The sequence below is a fragment of the Hemicordylus capensis genome, chromosome 1 (genome assembly GCF_027244095.1).
Source record: "Hemicordylus capensis ecotype Gifberg chromosome 1, rHemCap1.1.pri, whole genome shotgun sequence".
Lineage (NCBI taxonomy): Eukaryota > Metazoa > Chordata > Lepidosauria > Squamata > Cordylidae > Hemicordylus > Hemicordylus capensis.
Genome location: NC_069657.1, coordinates 244,497,406 through 244,521,661, shown reverse-complemented (window position 1 = coordinate 244,521,661; position 24,256 = coordinate 244,497,406). Strand labels below are relative to the sequence as shown.

The window sequence follows — 24,256 nt, the reverse complement described above, 5'->3', positions numbered from 1 at the left end:
AACATGGTTGAAATGTTTCAGTTTGTGGCCAATGCCATAGACAGACAGGCCTTAACACAACCCCTCCAGATTTGTCTGAAGCAGATGAAGATGATATTAACCAGAATGAGACAACCATACATCTCCAGTCACTACAAACAAATGTGCATGTTTTTGCTTTAATTACTGTACATGCATTTATTTTAAAAATGAACCTGAGTACAGCCCCGCACCTTGCATAAAGGCTAGAGAGGAAATCTGCTATTGTGAGTTGAACACAATGAGGCTCTACACACGATCTGTATATAGGCTTAGCCCGCTCTCCCCGCAGACGAGCACGTGATTACCAGCAATGTCATGGAGCCAGTTGGGGCAGAGGGGAGCAGGGGCCGCCTGGCCCCCAGAAGTCACCGGATGCCCCACACAAGTGCATGGGGTATTCTGGGGAGACTGCAGCCTCCCGGTCGGGGTTCTCCTCACAAGTTGCCATGGCAACTCACGATCAGAAGATTAAGGGGAGGGTATTTGGGGAGCTTTGCTGCAGGGAGCCGCGTGGCTCTTGTTACAGCACATGAGCAGGAGAAACCGGGCCAAGGGAGTCAAGCCCAGTTTCTCCTGGTCATGCGAATAGCCTCAATGTGTGAGTAGGACTCAAACTGAACTCCTTTAAGGCTCTCTGGTCTAGGGCTGCCTGTAACTCCATTTGCTGCATTCAAATAAATGGCTGAGGAAGATAAAATTCCTTTTTGGCCTGTGCTGTCTTAAGGAGATCAAACCATTTCCCTACTTTAGTACCAGGCTTGATACAAGGGCTTATCTCAAAACGTTATTCAGGTGGCATGGCTGGATCCGATGCTATGTAAGGGTACTTCAATCAATCATTTTATTTAGGGCCATAAGGCAAACAAAATTAAAACTTTAGACTGTTACCAGTCTGATAACAGACTTTATTTTCTGATAAAACAACTCTATGCTGACACCTCTATTCAAGTCAGGTTTGACCTGAAAGGGGCACTGACAGACTCCATTGTTGCGACTAGAGGAGTCAGGCAAGGTTGTCTTTTGGCCCCAGCCCTCTTTAATTTATTTATTAATGACCTGGCCTCTGAGTTGAATAAGGTGGACAGTCACTCCCCTAAGCTGGCAGACCATCGGGTTCTGGGCTCCTATTTGCTGATGATTAGATCCTTTTGTCCCAGACCCGAATTGGTCTCCTCATACTTTTGAGAGCATTTGCCCAATATTGTAATGACAACCATCTTTCCATCAACTTTGCTAAATCTAAGGTGTTAGTGTTCTCGAACACCAGGAAGGTTTACAGCTGGAGTATCAACCATATTAAGATTGACCAGGTTTTTAAGTTTAAATATCTTGGTATTTATTTCCAATCAAACCTTAATTGGAAATCACAGAGTTTACATGCAATCCATACTGCACACTCCACATTATATGCTTTTCTTCATTTTTAATTCACTAGGGGTGGCCAATACATACCTATGGCTCTCAGGGTGTTCAGAGTCAAAATTGTAGCTCAAATACTCTTTCAGGCTCCACTATGGATTCAGGGGATACAGTCGGAGATGGATTCTTTTCAGTCCAGATTTCTCAGAGCTATTTTTAGAGTGCCGAAATGTGTTTCCTATGGCGCTTTGTGTCTGGAGTTGGGTTCCTATTCCATTGCCTGTCGGGCTTGGGAGCTTACACTAACTCACTGGCTTAATTTTTGCCTTGGGTCTCAGGGATCATTGTATATTCAACTTATGTGGAGGGACAACTTCCCTAACTCTTGGTTATCTGTGGTTACCAAAAAAGTGCTGAGTTTGGGGCTTTCTCCCTCAGTTTATTGTCCTTGTGTTTTACCAGCACCAAGGCTATCATGATACAATGTCTTAGAGATATTGAGTACCAATGCCTTGTCTCCTTAGCGAATAGATGCTGCTCTCCCATATATCTTGGTATTTCCCTCCCTGCTCGAAATAATCCTGCTAAATATCTCTCCACGCTCCATCTGGTTAAATTGAGGTCAGCCTTTCAAGAGCCAGGCTTAATGTTTTACCCTCTGCCTTGCTTCTCAGAAGGTTTTGCAAGGATCCCCCTGTTTCAAGGCTATGTTCCTGTGGAGAGGGCTGCTTAGAAACAGTTGCTCATGTGCTTTTGTACTGCCCTCTGTTCCACAACTCAAGGAAAGAATTATTGACCCCTTTATTTGATCAGTTTCCAGGCAGGCCTGACTCATTTTATCTAAATTTATGTCTTGCTGATGTTAATGTGGGTATTACTAAACTGGTTGCTAAATTTTTATATGGGGCTATGAAACTGACCTCTTGTCATGGAGTTTTATGAGGTTGATTGTGTATCTTTTAGTTATTTTATGCTGTATATTTATGCATGGTAACAGTCTAAAGTTTTAATTTTGTTTGGCTTATGTCTGTAAATAAAATGATTGATTGATGTAAGGGTACTTGAGCAAGAAACACATAAGACAGCTGGATTACAAAGAAAGGTGCCAGTTTAGCAACCCAAAACTCTAACACCAACCTCTACTTTGGCTTAGAACAAACCACAATTTGTCATTGCATCCAAATCTAGCAGCATTTATTTAGAGGCTAGGATATCAAATGAAGATCAGAATCTGGTTTGTTAAACTCTGGTTGGAGCAAACTACTGTCTGCCAAACTTAGACTGCACCAACAGATCACGGTTTGTTCTAAACCATTAATAGAAGCTGCTCTTTCCCTTTTTGTATACAGAAAGGAGGAGCAAGTATGTGAGCCCAAAATTTGTGCTAACACCACTAAACCATGGTTTAGTGTTACCCCACCCCAACCATTTGAAGTGAGGCAGGTGTTAACCTGTGATTGAGTCTTTTCTGTGATGGCACCCCATCTTCAGAATGTATTCCTGGGAAACTTGTTTGGCACCAATTCAGCTATCTTTTTGGCACCAGGTGATGACCTTCTTATGCAGCTGGGATTTTTTTTTTAAAGTGCAATTGGTATTTTTTACACTCCCAAGCTGTTTTTCTGTTGCTTATTTTGTTGATATCTATTTTTAAATGCTTTTATAGAACCACTCTGGAGGACTTGGCAGCTTGGTAAAGTAGGAACCAGATCTAGGATTCCATTGCACTCTAAATCAATGCTCTTATAACACAGGAGCAGATTATGTTCACAGCTATGTTCATTTTCCTGATAGTTCATTAGCTTCTCTTTGCCAGTGTCCTCCCTCACGAGAAGGGCGGCACTAAGGAATAAATCAACCAGTGTTGGTGGCTGGTTTACATCTCTTACTTTGTATATCGTCTTTAGCAAGGCATTAGCATCATGAGACCCCAATATACTTTTCAGTAGCCGAAAACAGCCATTTAGAACTGTAATAGTTTTACCCTTCAGTTGCCAGCACTTGCTGACTGTGCACTGGATCCATCTCTGCCTCCACCCCAAAGCCACAAAATGAATACAACATAAAGGAGGCTCATGACGACAGTCGGAGATTTGAGATGTAGTCAATAGCTTAACTCAGGGCTGCACAACTTCAGCCCACCGACAGATGTTGGACTACAACTCTCATCATCCCCGACTATTGGCTATTGTGGCTGAGGATGATGGCAGCTGTAGTCAACAGTTGGAAGGTCAAAGTTGTGCAGCCCTGGCTTAACTCATGCATGGCTAAAACTTCATGGAGTAGAAAATCAGTCAGATAATCCATGATCATTCTTGGCTTTAAGACTACTCCCATCCCACACACCAAGAAGGTGGGCACTCATTGTTCACTCACAGCCAGCTCCTAGGGTTGGATAACTTGACATGGCAGCCCTGATCCAAACCCCAGGCTGTTGAAATGAGAGCACTGTTTTCAAAGCAAAATTAACAAGTGGAGGTTAAGACAAAAGCATTATCAAGTAGCAAACACCTAGTTTTTATTAATAAATTAGTACACGAGAAGGCAAGTTTTTCCCAAAGTCATTCTCTCTTCTGGCTCTTCCTCCCCACTAAATGCAACAGGGTAGCCTAGGACCTTTGTGATATTGTCCCAAATGAGCATTACTGTAGACTGAATTGTATTGGAGCATAGTAGTTGCAAATATAATAGAGACAGGTTGGTTGCTTTTTTTTTACAATGCAGCATTTTTAATAAAAAGTGAAGGTGTGATTGGAGGGGGAGAATGCAAAGATCAAGCAAGATCTTTGAAACATACCTATTGGTCACATTTGTATAAAAAACTCACCCACACACACAAAAAGATGCACTTTTTGAAGCACAAATCAGTAAATCTTATAGAACAAGAAATGCAGCACCACCACCACCAGGGTTCTCATTTACGTTCCAGAGTCCAGCTCCAGGTGCTGCTCCAAAATGACCAAGCCTGCTGAGATGCTAAAGTGGCAAGGCAAAAATATTCCTTGTGTTGAGTGTACAGAATTACATTCAGCTGCGGACTAAAAATGTCTTACGGTCTTGAAGGCTGGAGAAGTTAGATTTTTGCTTTATAGCTCTAGAGAAGCACATCCCCAAGCATGTTCTGCTTTGTCCAGGTGAAAACCATATAATAAATAACTGCTAGTTATTGAACAGGAATCCTACAACAGTACCGTGTTCTCTCTTTCTTTTTAAAGTCATCTTGAGGAAAAGCTGATTAAACTGACCAATGTTTTTCACATGTCTCCATTTGCAAATAGGACCAAAAAAGGATTTAAAAGACCAGAAAAGTGGAGGAGGGGATTCCTGTTGGGAGTAAAAGACCCCACTGAAAATAGATCTGAGTTTAGAAGCAGATTAAGCACGAGTCCAGATTGAATAGGTAATGTATAAACAGAAGATTTGGGTTGGGCGCTTTCTATTTTTAAAGTGCTTAAAACAACAGATTGGAATTTTAAAAAAATTGTAATGAAGAGGGGAAACCAAGATCTTTTAATTCAGATAATAAACACGAAAGGGTGCAAAGGTTTGCAAACTGTCTCCCCGCCCCCATTCCGGCAAGGAGAAGAAAAAGTAAAAGCTCGAAGAAAATACTGGCCACAAGTTCTACCCAATATCCTGCCTGTGTGTTGTCCATTGCCTTTAACAAGTGCCAAGCTAGTACAAGCAGCAGCCAGAGTGTGCGCGCGGCGTGCAGATGGCGACTGAGGTCTAAAGCAGATCAGGCAGGTGGCTATAGACTGAATCCAGGAGTGTCTGGCTCGCTTCCTGGCTCTTGACCCCAGCAATTTCGAACAGTCTATCCAGCTTGTCCTCCGCCTGTGGAATCTCGTCTATAGCATGGAGCTCCTCTGGGTTCAGAATGTGAAGCATGTCGTCAAAGATGGGCTGCAAGTCACAGGGGTCCAGACGCACCTGGCGCAGCACTGTGTCTTTTTTTTCTATGAAAGGAGGAAATATTTCTGTTAGGCTTCCAGCAAATGCTGAATTACTCCTCGTCGCCTTTCGAGAGTTCCAAACTGAATCCCAGCTGTGAGAGACGACAGGCGACTCACCAGGGGAACCTGCATCCCTGTGGAAAGTCCAGCCGCCTCGGCTATAACTCACCTTGTGGATCCCACTCCTTACCTAGCAAGTTCCTCCATCCCAGCTGCCCACGTCATGGATCACAGGGAGGGAACTCTACACAACAGTTAGGATTTAAATGATACAGCTAGTAGGAGGGGTGAAAAATTCACTCGAAGGATCCCAATCGTTGTGAAAGTAGCTCTCAGAACCAGTCCAGTTGTTGTTAGCCACCAACACACTGCCTACAACCCTTTGCCATCCTACTTGAGTGGGCACGGCACGGTCAGGTTCAGAATCTTAGCTGACAGTACAGCGGCCGCTTCTGTAAGCAGGAGCTTCTATATATTCAGGAATCCTACCCTCAGAAACTGCAAGAAGAATGCTTAGCTGATGCTATACAAACTTGCAGAAGTAGACCACTTCTGGGAGTAGTTACTGGCATAAATGATCTGCTGGATACAAGGACTGAACTTGTTCACTGTCTGGACACCAGCTATTAGGAAACAGGTAATGAATTCTGACGGTTCACTGAGATCCTCCAACAGAAACTATAGTGAAAGAGTCTGGGTCGCTTAATCCTACTTCTTGCCAACCGATGGCCCGGTCATAAGACCCTTGTAACCAGTCACTGATTTTCTATCCAGACTGATGTTCTCTCATCAACTCTGGTTCTAGAGTTGTGGTTGCCCCAGCCTTCTGTCAGACACATGATTTACCATTCTACTGCTCAGGTCATGAAAAAGGTTAGCCCAAAGAGAACACAGTGGGTAATCATGTGTCCAAGAGCCATGTGATCTGGCCTCAAATGTTCTCAGTGAAACATATGTACCTGTGTGCATGAACAAAGGTGTGAACATGGCATCTTTTCCTCTCTACTTTTCACAAAAATAGCCTAAGCCAGAAAAAAAGCTAGAGCAGGGAGACCAGGATTCTAATTCTCATTCTGCCAGAATGTTCACTCACTGAGTGACTTTGGACTAGTCAGTATGTCTCAACCAAACCCTTTTGGGAAGTGGGAGATGACTCAGTGGTACAACATATTCAATCCCTGGCATTTCCAAATAAGGCTTGGAAAGACCCCAGTCTGAAACTTTGGAGAGACACTGCCAGTCAGCATAGACAATGCCAACTTAGAAGGACCATCTGTCTGAAAGCATAAGGCAGCTTCATAAATTCAATCTAGTTCACATGGCTGTTTAAAGATATGTGGGAGAAATAATGTAAGCTTTCCTGAGCTCCAGGATAAAAATATAGATGTTTGTTCTGCCACTCCACCCTAAGAAAGAGAAAAAAGGAGAAAGAGGGGGAAAGTGGGGGGGGGAGGAGGGAGAGAAAGAGAAAAGCATTCACTTCCTTTCCTATATTATAGACAACTTGCCTTACATGCAACATTTATTCTTAGTGTAAGTGAAAGTCTGTATGCCTGAACATGTTCCTGCTGTCACACTGACATTTAAGTCTTTCAATAAAAACTGAAAACCCTACTGGTTTTCCACCCAGATGAGAATTCAGACAGGAAAAACCAGTACCTTTGGTAATAAAGGAGCCTGTTCGACTAAGGGCAGAGGAACCACTGGAAGTTGAATCACAGCGTAGAAGAGGTTCTGACTCATCCACAAAGAAGCACTTGTTCTTCAAGGGCGATGGTTCCACAGGGAGAATGGTTGCATCTGGTGTTGGATTTGGGCTGGGAATGGGGCTGAGAGGACCAGGACTTTCAGGAAGGGTCAATTTATCAGCCTCAAACTGAAAGACAAAAGACAAAACCATTGGGGATAAATAGTCAACTTTATTTGTGATGCAGAATGTGAAACCCATACTATTTTAGTACTTTAAGAATGTTCAGCCAACACACTCAGTGAGATGGGATATTCTGATATTTCTCTGGATATGGAGACAGATCATTCATTCATTCAATTTCTATGCCGCCCTTCCAAAAAAAATGGCTCAGGGCAGTATTCATTAAAGTGTAAATTATGAAGTATTAGTATGGAGAATTTGTTAAGGCAAGGAAATTCCCATCTCCACAGCACAGCATGGAGCTAAGAAACAGGGAGACACTGGCAATCTTGCTGCTCTTGTTTGTGCATTCGGGGACAAGAGGACAGAGAGTGATTTGTATTCATGATAAAAGCAATTACAGGAACAAGGTTAAACAGAGAAAGTATACACAAAGGTGAGTCATCTCAGCTTGTCGTCATTTACTTTTGTTCCTTCAAATTTAAAAGCAGGGCCAATTAATACTGGCTTAGCGTTTCTTTTAATTGCAAGATCCAAGATTTAGAAATGGCATGGGTTCACATAATGGCCCATATCAGGACTGCACAACTTATGACCCACTGATTTGAACACAGCCCATCAGTCAAGGATGGGCACCCATCATGAGTGAGTTTGTTTATTTAAGCATTCTTTAGGATTGCAAAATGAAGAGGATTGTCAAGCCAGCAGACCATAATTCAGGTCATTGTGACCGCTCAAGTTGTACAGACCTGCCCCATTTCCTTATTCTGTCCATATACAATTCTGAAGTACATAACAAAGACAGAGAGACACTCAAGGACTGCCAGTTGTCCTATTTTTCCCCCTGGACCAGACAAGAAAAACATGGCAACACATCTCTTTTACCACAAGCAAACACCCTGAATTGGTCAGCTCTACAAAAGGCCACCTAATGCTGCAGCACGGAAGTAACTTGCTTAGGGAGCAAGAGGTTGCCCACTGGTATGTTTCCCAGAATATGGGAAACACCTATATCGGGCAGTTGCAATATAGGAAGATGCTGAAAGGCATCATCTCATACTGTGCACCAGATGGCAGTGGTAAACCCCGCTTGTATTCTACCAAAGAAAACCACATGGCTCTGTGGTTCACAGGAGTCAACACCAACTTGATGGCACAACAACGACAACAACAGGACACGCACAATGGTTAAAAGTGAATATTCCAAATCCCTAACCACTGTAGTCCGTATACTTCTCACACACAAACTTCCTTATGTAATCCCCATGCATTTACTAAATGCAAGAGAAGGGGAGAATTCTACCCTACCACCGAATGCAAAGTATGCTCGCCACATCCCCAGGGCTGTACATTAAACTTGCATGAGAATGAAAGTCCTACCCACATTCTCCACATGAGCCATCCAGGGTTCCCACTCACATGGAGTACAACGGTAGGGCCTCTCCCTCATAAAAGATGAATGCAAAACTAGTTTGGAAGGATGGGCACCTTGAAAACATCAAAGAATGAGCACTCAGAAGGATGTGGTGATAAGGAGCAGCTACCATGAGTTTATGAGGAACAAGTCATGCCAGACTAATCTTATTTTTTGATAGCGTTACTAGTTTAGTAGTTCATGAGAGGGCTGTGGATGCAGCATATTTTGATTTCGACAAAGCATCTGACAGTCTCCCATGAGACTGGTAAAATGTGGGCTAGATTATGTTACCATTGGGTGAATTCACAGCCAGCTAAACAACCATATCCACTGAGATCTCAAAAATGGTTGCATGTCAACCTGGAGGAAGGTATAGGGTAGAGTGCCACAGAGCTCTGTCCTGGGCCCTGAGCTACTCAACATTTTCATAAATGACTTCGAGAAGGGAGTAGAAGGGATGTTCAGCAAAATTTGCCAAAAGAAAAGCGAACACTTTAGAAGGATCAAGTGGAGAAATGATCTGGATGGGAACAAACATTGGGCTAAAACCAAGAAGAAATTCAGAGACAAATGTCCTGCATCTGGGTAAGAAAAATCAAAGGCACAAGTATAGAATGAGGGAATCCTACAAGGCAGCAGTGCATTTGAAAGGGACCTAGGTGCAATCTTGGGCTGCATTAATGGAAAGAGAGACCAAGAGAAGTAATCATTCCACTCTATTCTGCACTGGTCAGACCTCATTTGGAATACTGTGCTGATTTTGGGGCCCAGAGGAATTTTGAGAAACTGGACAGATTCAGACGATGGCAGCACAGATGGTGAAGGGTCATGTGAGGAATGGCTACGGGAGCTGGATGTGTTCAGCCTGGAAAAGAACATGCTTAGGGGAGCTTAGGATCAGATCTGTTTTTCAAACAGAGGCAAGATGGCTGTCTAGGATGCTGCAGCAGTTTTCTGCATGGAGCAGAGGGTTGAACTAGAAGATTTCCACGATCTCTTCCAACTCTAACAATTCAATGATTGATGTTCTGAATAACGTACTTAGTACTATTGTTCTCCCGCCACCTTTTGCAGTGGACCTGCTCTCTGCTTGACAATGATCTGGACTGTGGAATGGTTCTGCAGGTAACGGAGGGTTCTGTCTTTGGGAAAGGGGTAGGAAGAGAGGAATATGAACTAGTGCCTTTAGGACTCTTCCAAACCAGCCATTTCACTTGTATTTGTGGCCCATTTTGTCTCAAGAGCTTTTAAAAAGGTTATTCAAACCTTGCTCCACATCATCGTCATGAATTGTCCCCTTTGCTGAGCAGAGTCTGCCTTGGTTTGCTTTCGGATGGGTGACTACATGTAAACACCAAGATAAGTTGGGGACATAGTTCAGTGGGAAAGTATTTGCATGCAGAAGGTTCCAAGTTCCCTCCCTGGCATCTCCAAGATAAGGGCTGAGGGAGACTCCTGCCTGCAGCCTTGGAGAAGCCACTGCCAGTCACTGTAGACGATACTGAGCTAGATGGAGCAATGGTCTGACTCAGTATAAGGTAGCTTTCTATCTTTCCATCTCTTCAATGCTGCATCAGAACAAAAAGAGAAAGGCTTATTCCACCCCACTACACTTGGTTTTTAGATGTCAGGTCAAAGGGGTAGTTTCGTAAAAAGAGTTTTTGGTCCCTGAGATTATCTGTGGAGAAGTTTTTGTGCAGTTCCAAGAGGTTTCTCTACTGCTTGTTTAATTGTTTATTTTCCTGGTTTTGCTTCTCCTGGCCGACTGTTTGTTTGTTTTTAAATTTATTTTTACATGTGTATCCCACTCTTCCTCTGAGGAGCTCAGAGCAGTGTACAGAGAGTGTACAGAGAGCCAGCGTAGTGTAGTGGTTAGAGTGCTGGACTAGGACCGGGGAGAGTCGAGTTCAAATCCCCATTCAGTCATAAAACTAGCTGGGTGACTGGGCCAGTCACTTCTCTCTCAGGCTAACCTACTTCACAGGGTTGTTGTGAAAGAGAAACTCAAGTATGTAGTACACCGCTCTGGGCTCCTTGGAGGAAGAGCGGGATATAAATGTAATAATAATAATAATACATGATTATTTTTATCCTCACAACAACCCTGTGAGGTAGGTTAGGCTGAGAGCTACATGACTGGCCCAGAATCACTGAGTGAGTTTCATGGTTGAATGGGCATTCAAACTCAAGGGCATTTTCTTTGATTTGTGAGTTGCCTTGTATGCCAAGTAGGTCTAAAGTAATAAATGTATTACTTAAAACGAAAGAGCTGCAATTCCTCACATACAATCAGGAGTGGATTAACACATAAGCAATACAGGCACTTGCCCACGGCAGCAAATTCTGAGAGTGATGTGCAAGTAAAGGGCTTGGGTCGGGGGGAAATTAAATCTTCCTTCTCTGCCTTTTAAAAACCACCACTGTGGATTGGGACAGCGGCAGGATGGTGGTGGTGTGGCGGGGACAGCGGCGAGAGCTCCTCCCACGGGCCTGCCTGCCTCCCAAATTACAGGTCGGGCTGTTTCCAGCCCATTTCGGGGCTCTCTGCACATGGGGAAAAGATTTAACTCCCCACCCCCCACCCAGCCCTTTACTTGTAAAGGGAAATCCTTGCTAGATTCCCCTTTACAAGTATAGCCATCGAGTACCTCGAGCCGGGACAGCAAATCTTGAGTTGCCTACAGGCAGCAAAAAGCTTAATCTGCCCCTGCATACAATCAGATGTATACCATTTAAAAATGCAGAAATTTGGTGACACGGCAACAATGATCTTTTCCCCAAGTGCCTGTCTTCATTTGCCTAACTTGCAACTCACGGGTCCACTGAGGTGCCTGCCTCATTTTCCCTCTGGTACATTCAAACAAACATTCAATTTTGGCTAACTCCTTGAAAAAAATGGGCCTCCTTCAGTCAACACGAGGAGTATGAATTGTTCTGTTTCAATCAGCATGTTACACATGACATATGCTGGGGCGACTTGGCTCTCAGTGCAATGACAGACTGCACGACCAACAATGAACAATGAAATCACATTTTCTTACTGTCCTCACATGGAAGGCAAAGCCACAGGAGAATTAGTAGCAGCAAACAAGAACGCTCACAGCGCACCATCCCACTGGAGAATTAATTGCTAGCTCAGTCAGTACTGCTGGAGATCACAGGAGCCCAGATTCAATGCTGATATTTGCCAACACAAAAATGCAAATTCTGAAATTTGCACCCCAAGAGACACATTGTGTCACAAAACCTTTTAATTAGCATTTATATGCATCCTACAAAATTACAGTGTTATAAAATGGGGTGAACAACTGGATGTCAGCTATTGGTAACAGCTTTACCAGTTTGTTGATGTTTTAGTTGAATATTATTGACTGTTTTAGCTTTAAATTTTATATATAGGTTTTAAATATGTTGAATTTTTTTTTTCATTATTGTAAACCGCCTAGAGACTTTGGTAGTAGGTGGTATATGAATATGCTAAATAAATCAATTAACTTTGTTCCCTTTGCTAAGCAAGGTCTGCCCTGGTTTGCATTTGAATGGGAAACTATGTGCGTGAGCACTTAATATATTCCTCTCAGGGGGTGGGGCTGCTCTGGGAAGAGCACCTGCATGCTTGCAGGCAGAAGGTTCCAAGTTCCCTCCCTGGCATCTCCAAGATTGTGCTGAGAGAGTCTGCTGCCTACAGCCTCGGAGAAGCCACTGTTAGTTTGTGTAGACAATACTGAGTTAGATGGACCAAGGGTCTGACCCAGTATAAGGCAGCTTCCTATGTTCTCCTCTCCAATTCCCCTACTGTAGAGCAGCAATTTTCAAATTGTATTCTGAGGAAAACAGGGGCTTCTTGGAAACCCACTAGGGTTCTTAAGAATGGACAAGGTTCCCTAGAAGGCAGCTAGTTTACCACTACCATTCTTCCCCAGAACATGCACCTGCAGAGAAGCGCTGGATGTGTTCAGAGGTACAGTCTCAGGTCACCTGAGGTGGTAACTGAGACTTTATGTGCCTTTATAAGCCCACACACTACAGAATTGCAACACACTGTTCCATGACAGACACTTGGGGGCTCCTTGACTGGGAAATCATTCCCTGAAAGGAAGGAAATTTGAAGCCACTGTTGTAGGCATATTCACCAATTATGTTAACCGTTTGCTTGGCAAAAGTGGTTTGACCAAATGAAGCATGAATGCGGATTGTTGAGAAGATAAGAGCAGTGAAGGGGGCAACATGTATTTATGTTGTGGGTGGAGAAAAGAAAACTGGGGAGGTGCCATTAGGATTCGACCACACAGTCCATCTTCAAACAGAAATCCTGTTCCAAAAATCCTTGTTTTGATCTCCGAGCACCTTTGTTGGTTTAGTAAGTTCATCAGAATTGCATCACCAATTTGAATACATAATAAGATGAACATTTTGCATAGGTCTAAATGAAGAGACTGAGCAAAGAAGCAACCACACCAGTGTTCTCTCTCATTTTTTTCATCTGTGTGCAGAATGAGTTTTGTTCTCGGTGGGAGTATCAAGGCAGTGTGCGCGCACCTGCATTCAGAGTGGGGCCTTCTTGAATCAACCTGAATGGGATCTAAAATTAACTGAGCTGACATTTAAAAAACTTGTGAGCGCGCACACATGTGCACGCCTTAGAGAGAACACTGAACCCCACAAGGAGAGAACTCAGCCACAAGGGAAATCCAGTGTTGTATTACACCAGGGGATCATATTTAAGAACACAAACACAGAAGGTAGCTTTTGCTATGAGAACATCTCTAGAGCTTGGAAAGATCAAAACAGAGGCCTATTAGTTCATTAGGTGAAATAAACAGGATCTGGTAATAGTCAAACAGTACAGAAAAGGCAGCACAGTAGCATGTTAAGGAAAAAGTACCCTGAAAGTAGTAACTTTAAGGGCACGTGTATGCAAAATAGCCTATGACTCGAATAAACATATGGGCAAAGATGGGGTGTTCTGTTTTTGTTTTGTTAGAAAAAGGATTTTTTTAAAAAAAACAACCCAAAACAAGTCTCTCTATAGCCGAAGAGATACCCCAGAAGTTTGAGAAGTCCTCAAGCTTGAACCCGCATGAAGTGGTGTGGTGGCTAGAAGAGAAAGCTGGCCGCTTGCCACCTGCACTGAAGGTTGAAGAACAACAGTGGGAGCAGCAGACCCCTTCTATCTGGCTTTTCAATGGCTAAGCAATGCCTCTTCATGCAATCAACCCACGAGCCCAGCAAAAATAATTCAACATGGTTTTCCTGCTTTCTAATTTACTGAAACCTGGGTCACTAACGGGCTTTTTGTCTTTCCTGAGTGTTCATGAAAGCCACTTGGCAGCTTACCTCCATCCCTCCAAAGTTCCCTTCCTCACAGGGTTCCCTTCAAACAAGGATGCACAGCCACGAGCCCATCCTTGACAAGTAGTCCCCACGCAAAAAGTTCAGAAATCATCAAAAGCCTGCTGCTGTCCAACCTAAATCATGCTTATCTTCAAAGTTTTTAATACTGCAAATGGGAAGACATTTTAAAAAAATATGCAGTGCCTTGACAGAATGATGTAACATGTAACCAAACAGCAAATGGCACCTTCAAGGGCAGAAAGTGACTTTGGGGTCTTCTGTGGGGAAAGGCCACAGAATTGAAGCATTATTAACCACCCTCTACTCCTACACCACAGTCCCAGTCTGGATCCCACCCCACCCCCCCGCACTCCAACTGCCATTTTTAAAAGGGGAGGAAACCAGAACGAGGGTAGGATGCATTTAACATCATGCTCAATTGGGTCCTTGTGCAATGGCAACATGAGCTTAGGATTTCTACGGTTGATTTAAAAAAATAAATAAATAGTATCTCAATACATTAAAGCCTCCAAGAAGAAAAATGTGGACACAAGTGGACAGAGTACATACATGCACATTTCCAAGAACCAGTCTACAGAAGACCTGGAATTCAGATTTGCCTTCAGAGATGGATGCTTACTAGGGATGTGCACGGAACGCCCGCGACTTCCGGCCACTTCCGGCCGACGGGGGGAACGGGGCGGCAGGGAGGAATGCTGCCCCCCCGAGGGGCTTTAAATTTGGAGAGCGCCGGCGGGGGAAACACAGTGGGGGGGGTGAGTACACTCTCCCCTGCCTTTAAAGCTCTACCCCCGCCAGCGCCGAAACACCGAAACAGCCCCTACACCCGAAACGTTTCGGAGGCCTTTACAATGGCCTCCGAAACGTTTTGGGCACAAGCCTAATGCTTACTGCAGTTCCTTGGAAACTTCAGGTAAGAGTGTCAGCTGCAGTGTTCCCTGTAGCAGAAAACCCCATATGTTGTTGACTACAACTTCTAGCATTCTCCGCCAAAGCCCACTGCAGCTAGGGATTCTGGGAGCTGTAGTCAGTAACATCTGAGATGTCCTGTTACAGGGAACACTGGTCATATTCTGCACCCTTGTTTTTAAAAACGAAAGGTGGGAGGGTGGGGAGAAACAGAAGCTGCCTTATACCGAGTCGGACCCAGTATAAGGGCGGACCCTGTTTAACAAAGGGGACAATTCTTATGCATGTCTATTCAGAAGCAAGCCTCGAGTTCAATTGGACTTGCTCCCAGGAGTGTCAATATTTAGGATTGCAGCCTAAGTGTATTTTTAAAGAAACAGATACAGGGTAGCCAAGAACAACAAGATAGAGCTATGAATTGTTTTGTCATCACTGAGGCTGGGAAGACTGGCCGGTTCTACTAAGGCAGAGAACCTCTTAAGAGTCTTCTGTGTGTGTCAGCAAAACTGCCAAGTGCTCTTCCATCAATGGTAATTCTATTACAGCCAGGGCTGGATGCTGACTCACTTAGTGCCTTGATGCAAGAAAAAGAAAGTTGGGGGCAGGCTTCTGGAAAGCACAAAGAACACCAACCCACCCACCGGGCTCAGCCAACTAATTCAATTCACAATCTGCACAAAGCAGCATTCATGTAAGAATGTCTGAAAACTCAAGTGAACTCAACTGTGCATATGCAGCCCCCATGTGCAAAAAAAGGGGAAAGAAACCATGTTTCAAAACAAGCACTGGGACTTGCCGCATTGTCACGTGTCTTGCCCCCTCCTCCTTTTGAAGGTGGACTCTAGGGCACTCGATTACTCTTGAACACAGCCGGTGGAAGCTTGGTCTCATATGCAGCAGAATAAGGTAATAGAATGACTCCATACTGCAGGAGTCATACTGTTGGCAACTCCTCCTCCAAGAAGAAAGGGAGGAAGAGGAGATAGCATGTCGAAGTTGAGTCAGGTGCTGCAGGAGAGCAATTCCTCCTAAAGACCTTACTGCAGGCTTCTCTTCCAGCCCAACCCCATTTGAGGCAGGAGAAATGAAGGAAAAGAGTCAAGGCTGGATAGTGCTGGGCTTGGATACAAGGCAAGCCAATACCCTCCTAACTGAGCAAAGCAGAAGAGCCATCAGCCCCATGCTCCTCCTACAAAGAAAGATGTACCCTACATGCACACTAAACCTGTGTCAGCAGAAGATGGCAGTGGATGAGGGTGATCTTAAAGTAAAGCTAGATGAGGTCACAGGAGGACCGGGGGTGGGGGGAGGCAGGAATAGGAAGAGCAGCAGACAGTGTTAGCAGCAGTCATTCCAAGCATGTAGCTCCCATTCATGCCAAGAAACTCTTTCCATGCATCCAATGCAATCCAACCCCAAACCATTCATCAAACCCTCTGGACAGGTTTATACTAAAATAATCAGATTCTTGCCTACCTAGCAAATGCCCATCACACAACCCTCTCTATTAAGAATCTGAATTTAGCAGAAGCAGATTGTTATATGAACAAAAAATACTAGCTTATCATCTCTGGAACTTAACCCTTGACATGAGCTAAAGTGTCACATATGGGTCCTATGTGCACATGGATACTTCTAACCTCCCAAACAGAGTGGCAGGGGGAGAATGCTGCCTCTGGATATCAAGGACCTCTTGGCAGCAGTCTCCAATAAAGAATAAGGAGCTGACATGGAAATCACAATGCCCGTGTGCGCATGCATGCAAGGATCTCCGGCTAGTTGCCGGTAGTTGCTAGAACTAGTGGTGTGCACGGAACTGGCTGGTCCAGATTGAGTTTCAGTCCGGCACCCCCTCCCCCTCCCCCCTCGTTCAGTTCGGGGGGCTTCATGAACAGGCCATGCAGAGGCCAATTGCACAGGTGTGGTGGCCTCCAAAATGGCCACCACGCCAGCTGGCTGGTATGGGCATCAAGGGAGGCTGGCAGGGGGAGGGGAACCTCTGCAGACACCCCCCCACACACACACACACTGCCTCAAACAACTCCCTCGGAGGGGGTAGGTTAAAAAAAATTTTTTTTAATGTCTGCGAACAGGGAATGGTTCAGTTTGACCCTGAACGGTCAAACTGGTTCAACTTCGAACCTGTTTGCACATCCCTAGCTAGAACTCCAATTAACAGAAAGCTAAGCACTGCCCAGAGTAAAGAGTGCCTCCAATCAAAACCTGCTTTTTCAATCAAAACATTTCTCTATAAGGGCACTTTCTATCCCTCTATAATATAAATATATAAGAAAAGAACTCAAGGGTCCATGGTTCAATGGCAAAGCACATACTTTGCATATGGAGGGTCCCAAACTCAATTCTCTAGCCCCTCCACTCAACAAGATGTCCAGCTGGCAGGGCTTCAAAAGGCCCTTGCCCAAGGTCTCTTGACCAGTAGATTGTACTGGGCAAGACAGATCATTAGTACAAGGCCAGCTTCATCTGCTCTTTGAACGGGTTGGGACCAAAATGAATGGCAGCTTCTGTCGGAACCAGAACAAGGGACATGGCCAGCAATGTAAATACAGGCTCCCTGTGCCAATCCCATCTGTAGCAGTTTGTGTCAAACAGCAAAGTCACAGCATGTCGTCATTATTCACACAACTCCAAAAGTATTACCTTCCATTTTAGTTGGTACACTACCTACTTGAAACATGCAGAAGTAAGATTAAAATAAAAAAACCCAGAAGCTACAGTGAATGGTGGCAGCTTAGGAAAGCAGGACAGTGCATGCTCTATGTATATAAGAGATACGATGCTTGGAAAACCAACTGGTGCTGGTGCTGGACATAGGAACACAGGAAGCTACCTTATACTGAGTCAGACCATTGGTCCATCTAGGTCAGTATTGTCAACCCAGACTGCCAGCAGCTTCTCCAAGGTTGCAGGCACGAGTCTCCCTCAGCCCTATCTTGGAAATGCCATGGAGGGAACTCGAAACCTTCTGCACGCAAGCATGCAGAGGCTCTTCTCAGAGCAGCCCCATCCCCTAAAGGGAATATCTTACAGTGCTCACACATGTAACCTCCCACTCAAATGCAAACAGGTGGACCCTGCTTAGCAAAGGGGATAATTCATGCTTGCTACCACAAGCCCAAGTCTCCTCCAAGCACAGCATGGACATGTACTCTGACTCACCTCCAAATGGGAGACAAGTATTAGAATCTGAAAGTTCTTCTCTAGCTTGGATTGTAATCTGAACCAGAGAGGAATTTAAGTTGCTCCCCACCCTACTTACTGTTCTTGCCACTGCCCCCTCCACCACCTGGTATCTGGCATGCTTCAACTACCGTGTGCCAGGCACAAGGGGCAAGACATCTTTTGCTCCTTTCTAACATTACTGCAAACAATGTTTGGAAATCTATGTGTTTGGAATAGGCACACTTGGAGTTCTATTGCCAAAAGGGCAGGCTAGCGCTTGCAGAGTTAATACAGCATGGCCCCTGAGAGCGTGAGTCAGAGTCCACAGTACATCACAAACTCACTAGGTAGTCTTAAACAAGCCACTATCTTCAGCCCAAATACAACATGGTAATAACATTAGTCTGTATTACAAGGCTGTAAGGATTACTGGAAAAGTACTTTAAAAGCGCTAAATGCAGGTGTTGCACTCCATGCACCACCTCAATGGCCAATCTGCACTGCAACCATACTGACTGGGTGTCTCCTGGGACAAAGAGGACACTGAACCTACACCCATTATCACACAAGGGTGCATGTCCCCAATTGTTTGTCCATCCTCATAGCCAGCCATAAATTCAGATAAGAGGACTGCCTGGCTCATTTCAAAACCACTCTTCGGAGCTTTTACTTTTTGTGTGCATGTTTTTATAAACACAAAGAGAGCAAAAAGGAGAGACAGATGACTCTTACTGCAAATGTATACATTGCACAGCCATCTAATAGAGCAGTGGGGAAGTAACCTGCCTAGAGAGCAGGAGGCTGTTGGTTCAAATTCCCATTGGTGTGTTTCCCAAACTATGAGAAACACAAACTATGGGAAACACCTATATCAGGCAGCAGCGATATGGGAAGGCACTGAAAGGCATCATCTCATACTGCATGGGAGAAGGCAATGGTAAACCACTCCTGTATTCTATGAAGAAAACCACATGGCTCTGTGGTCCCCAGCAGTCAACACCAACTCAACGGCACAACTTTACTTTACACATTGCACAGAATGAAGTGGTAGAATTCTGGACAGCACCACTTCATACTGGGGTGTGCGCGTGTGTGCGTGTCACATTTTTGAAAGTTGCCCCATGCACAAGCCTCACTAAGTGTAGCAAAAAAAAAAACACACACACACACACACAGAGAGAGAGAGAGAGAGAGAGAGAGAGAGAAAGGCAGCCCTCTTCCTGATGTGCTAGTTTACAAAATGCAGGGAGCTTTCAAAACTTTGACCCCTTCCACCTGCAGTCTGAAACTCTAGAATCCAGAGTGCTATGCAGTCTCATCAGTTGCCTGAACCACTTCAGAGATTGCACTTGGATAAAAATGCTGGTTTTGAAGGCTTCCTCACATTATAGAAAGTCTCCAAATAAAAGCCAGTCTAACACATCAGGGAGATCTTAATCCAGCTCCTCGGGCAATTTTTTAAAAATCATTTTAAATTATTCATGAACATTTCCTTGTATTATGAATTTAGAGTGTGCATAGCAGTAGGAAATAAAATGTGATCACTTTTTTAAAAAAACATTTATATCCCGCTGTTCCTCCAAGGAGCCCAGAGCGGTGTACTACATACTTGAGTTTCTCTTTCACAACAACCCTGTGAAGTAGGTTAGGCTGAGAGAGAAGTGACTGGCCCAGAGTCACCCAGCTAGTTTCATGGCTGAATGGGGATTTGAACTCAGGTCTCCCCGGTCCTAGTCCAGCACTCTAACCACTACACCACGCTGGCTCTCTTTTTGAGAGTATCTCCACATAAGTTGGTAGTATAGGCCTCCCCCTGCCAACTGTGCAAAGGAAGAAGCACTTTTAATAGTGGTGGCTCTTTTCTACTGAGCAGAGGAAGAACAACTACCCCTCCAGTCCAGCACAGAATCCCTCCAGTGGCTGTCACTGGTGACTACCTTGCATTTGTTTTAGATTGTGAACCCTTCAGTTCCCTGTCCCAGTTTTCTCTCACCTGTTGCTATGCAACTATAATGACAACAATAATGCATTTATTATCTTAATACAGAACACCACCATCACGTTCATTCTACCACCTCTGAACTACAACTCATTCTGCTGCATGTGTGTCAACAAGACTTTGTTATGCCCTAGCCTGACCTAGTTAGTTTGTCCAAATGATCTCCTTTACTCTGGATCTAAATTACGTTTTCACCTTACTTCTCTACAAAGAGGCCAAAGAGTACTATATTTCTGAAATGCAGAGGGGGGAAATCCCCATTTATGGCCAAATCTCATTAAATTAGCTCTGCATTTTAACCACTCACACACAGAAACATCTGTGCAGCAGCTAGTTCAGAAGCAGAGACTAAGTGGTAATCTTAAGGAATGTTTATGATCCCATTTCAAGAAGTGAACACATTTTCACTCAAGTATTGATTCAGAAAGAGCAGGGGAACAGGGATAGGGAGAATGGTTTTGTACTTGGGATGTTGATGCAGTCTGAAGCCTGAGTAAGATTAGGGTTTCCTAGCATTCCAAATCTTCTTCAGGTTTCAACAGTAAGTAATTAATGCAGCTATCTTTGGATCAATAGTTAGGAGAGGCACAAAAAAAAAGAATAGTCTAAAATTCCCCATTTCCACTTCCAAGCCATGTACTAAAAATCAGAGATGCTCGACAGCAAAAGAAGTATAATTTTAAATTAAGTTTTTGGTAACAAGAGACTCAATGACACTGGCCAACATCTTTCATAGTGCTATGAGGGTGGAAGAAAGGCTCCCCTCTCACAGAACAGCCTGTAGGGATGGATTCCTGGCAGAAAAAGGCTTTTGGAGGGAGGGCAAGGGAAGTGAAAAAGTGCTTCCCCTCCTCTGCCTGCACTGCACAGCTTCAACAAAGCTGGGCTCCTGCCACACTGCGAGGGTGGAACCCTGCTTATGCCTTTGTAATGCTGTGGAAGACGTAGGCCACTCAATGTAACATAATTCAAAATATACTGGCAGAGGTAAAATAAGGTGGAAAAGTTAGGAGTAGTGGGTGGGTTGGATGGATGGGAAAGGACATAAGAAACTATGAGGAGTGCAACATCCCTGCTCTCACTGTAGGGAATGCCATGGAAAATCCTTTATCTGCCCTGGGAGTGTCAAGCTGAACAGTCTTGCTCCTAAACTACTTCACACAGCTGCTATTTCCTAATTCACAGTGCAAGTGGTGATCCAGAGCACAGACTATAGTGGTCCAGAAGGCTAATCCTGATTTAACCAAAATTTCATTAGGGATAGCTCAAACCAGTAAAGTTAAAAGGATCATCATTATGAACTGAAGAGCACATTGCCCTTGAAGACAATATTTCTTCCCCAACCATGCCACACAGACACGGCTGTATGTAGACATGTTTACTTTCTGCTATGTGCAAGATTAAATGTGTGTGTGCTATAAACAGAAATTGTCTGCATCCTAGTAGCATTTAAAGGTGGACTTCAATGTTTTCTTCCTGGTACCAATATGCTTGCTCAGTCAACTATTTAACATTTTACCAGAATATTCAATGTCTACTCACGTTTTCTAAAAGGACTTTCGAAGAACTAGGAGACAGCGGTTTCTAAGCCAGATGACAAAGCAGAGCCCGGGATGGGAGGAAGAGAGGGAAATAAAAGTGAATAAGAGGAAAGATGTTACCTTTGTACAATGCATGTCATTCTGTTACACGTTAATAGGAATGTGTGGATGAAGCTCTATACCAATACAACTGCAGTAACTCCCATGATTACAGTGGCTCGCTGTTGTACTGTTGTGGCTGCAGAAGTTACAGCTGGCTGTTCAGCTCGGGCCATACTTCTGTTTCTCCACGTGATCACAGCACAACATGCTTGAGGGAAAAGACCAATTGGATGGAGACTGGAAGGTAAAATACCGTGTGAATCAATCCAGAGCTCCTCACCAATAAGAAGTGTTGCAAAAATGTCAACTTGGTCCCTATATCTGGGTAGCCAAAGGCCAATTCAAAGCAATTTCCACTGGAAAGGGAGCCGTACACTGCTCACCATTCGGAGACACTGCTGGAGGGGCGGGGTGTCTATTCCTAAAACTAGAGGTTATACTATATAAAACTTGTGGACCAGTTTTACTGAGAATGATGTTCTTATCTTTCCTCCCTTTATCAAGTTTCTGCTGCCACCACCAAGTTCTTCCGGCTTAGGTTTGTGTCCTGACAACCCCTTAGTAGTGTAGCTGAGGACACTTAGGAAGAAGTATAACTCACAGGACTGAGCGGACTTTAAAATAAAACCAAGTCATGTTTATTGGTGTTCAAGCAGCTTAACGGTTCCTTTCTGCCAAAGCAAGGCCTTAAATGCATAATGGTTTCTACAACAATGGTTCAAACTTAGTACTTTAACAGAGGCTAGACTTTTAAGTTACGGTGGTGCCTGTGCTGGATACAAGAAGTGTTCCCTTTTAGTGGAAACCACCACCCTTGTTGAAGATTGGCGTATATACCATACATATCCAGTATTCATACATAAGAGTCACACTTGCTAACCGGAGGTGTTCACTCATGTGTACAACTTACTACCCACCTTCAAAAATCCAACCCACCGACCCGCACTAGAGATCTAAGGCCTCTCCCTTGGGAATCCCCCCTGGAGGATGGTTCCTTGGGCTTCAAAAAATGATCCAACAGTCTAGTGCTGCTACCAACCATCACAGAACGCAACACACATTAAAAGTTGCTCCTGAATTCAACACACATGATTTTTTTAAAAAATCTGTCAGTAAAACACTAAATTCCCGTCTGCTTCAGCTTACCAGCCTCAAAAGCTATGCTAACATTTTCCATGTTTATTTGTATTTATTTATTTATTCATCAAACTTATATACCACCCAAACTTTCATCTCTGGATGGTTAACATAAAACAATTAACACACATAAAAGTTAAAACAAATCAACAGTTTAATAACAACCATAAAATTAAAACCGACAATTTTTAAAAGCTGAGAAAGCTTGGGCGAAAAGATGGGTTGGCAGCCCTGCAGTGTGCAAGGCTGTGACAAGTAATATCTTTACTTGAACACTGGAAGAGAAATGCAAGGAGGTCCACTCATCTTCCAAGGTTTAAATTTTTTGTTGAGCTGGAGACAATGGAGCCACAGGATAGAGCTCTCCAGCCTCGGCTGAAGCTATTAAGATGAGCACAGAAGACAGCTTGCTTGAAGAGATTAGTGACCTAATTCCATTACTTTCTAGCACAATCCTCAATTTGCTCTGCTGGTAAGGGATGACTGTACGACTGGAAAAAAATTACAACTCTCCAAATGTCACAGACGCCTGAGAAAAAGCACGCAAGCACTGAAGTTTAGAGGACATCTAGTTATCTGCTGCTGTTCGAGAAATCAACTTCTTAGAATAATGCAGCCGTGCAAGTTGACCTTCTCCTTTTTAACTACCTTACAAACTGATGTAGGATGCACAAAGGTCATAACCCAGCAAGAATTAAATACATGGAATTTCTATTCATTTTAGTGGGGAAGATTTAAGCAATATGGTTAGCTCTGTCACTGAGATCAACAGGACTATGCTCTAAGCCGGGGGTGGCTGGGGATGATGCGAGTTGTAGTTCAACAACAGCTGGAAGCAAAGTTTGCCCACTCTTGCCCTAAGCCTTACAGACAAAACTAGTCTGCCACACAAATGCTTTGCTTGATCACAAAGAGTCCCATTAGCTTTGCTGGGACCTCCATCTACAAAACAGTTTTAGGGTACCATTTCAGAAGTGCCAAGCAGTAACCAAGATCAAGACCAGATACATGTGTCAATTATAGGCAGCCTTGATCATTCATCTTCAAAACCATCCTGGTAGAGAACAGACTTATATTTTGCTAACACATCTCCTTCACTGCTTGCTAACAATGACTAAAATAGTTAAAGCATTCCTCAATGAAAGATTTCAGCTGGAGGAGCAATGTTATGATTATCAGTTCAGAACCATTCATGTACTTGATGCTTTACAAATAATTATCGGACAGGTCACGTCCTCAAGGGGCTTACAGTCCCAGTGAGACAAAGGAAGGGAAATGGAGGCAGGGCTCAACAGGAGAAAAATGTGCCATTATTTCAGTTGCACAAGTTGGTCCCCACTTGCTCCCTTCTAATACCCAACTTAGATGAATGAATATGAAATGGGGCCAGCCAAAAATAAAGTAGTG

General features: G+C 43.9%; 1 protein-coding gene across 2 annotated transcripts in view; it reads right to left on the bottom strand.

The window, feature by feature from the left end:
* Positions 1-3,859: 3,859 nt before the first annotated feature.
* Positions 3,860-24,256, bottom strand: part of TNFRSF21 (TNF receptor superfamily member 21) — a 62,575-nt gene continuing 42,178 nt past the window's right edge. The window contains exons 5-7 of one of the 2 annotated variants that reach the window (XM_053284878.1): positions 21,612-21,653; positions 6,996-7,212; positions 3,860-5,339 (exon numbers count right to left, since the gene is read on the bottom strand). In XM_053284878.1, the coding sequence (XP_053140853.1) occupies positions 5,110-5,339; positions 6,996-7,212; positions 21,612-21,653 (489 nt within the window). In that variant the 3' untranslated portion in view covers positions 3,860-5,109. The remainder of the gene's footprint in view (positions 5,340-6,995; positions 7,213-21,611; positions 21,654-24,256) is intronic. The other variant, XM_053284879.1, reaches the window with a different exon arrangement.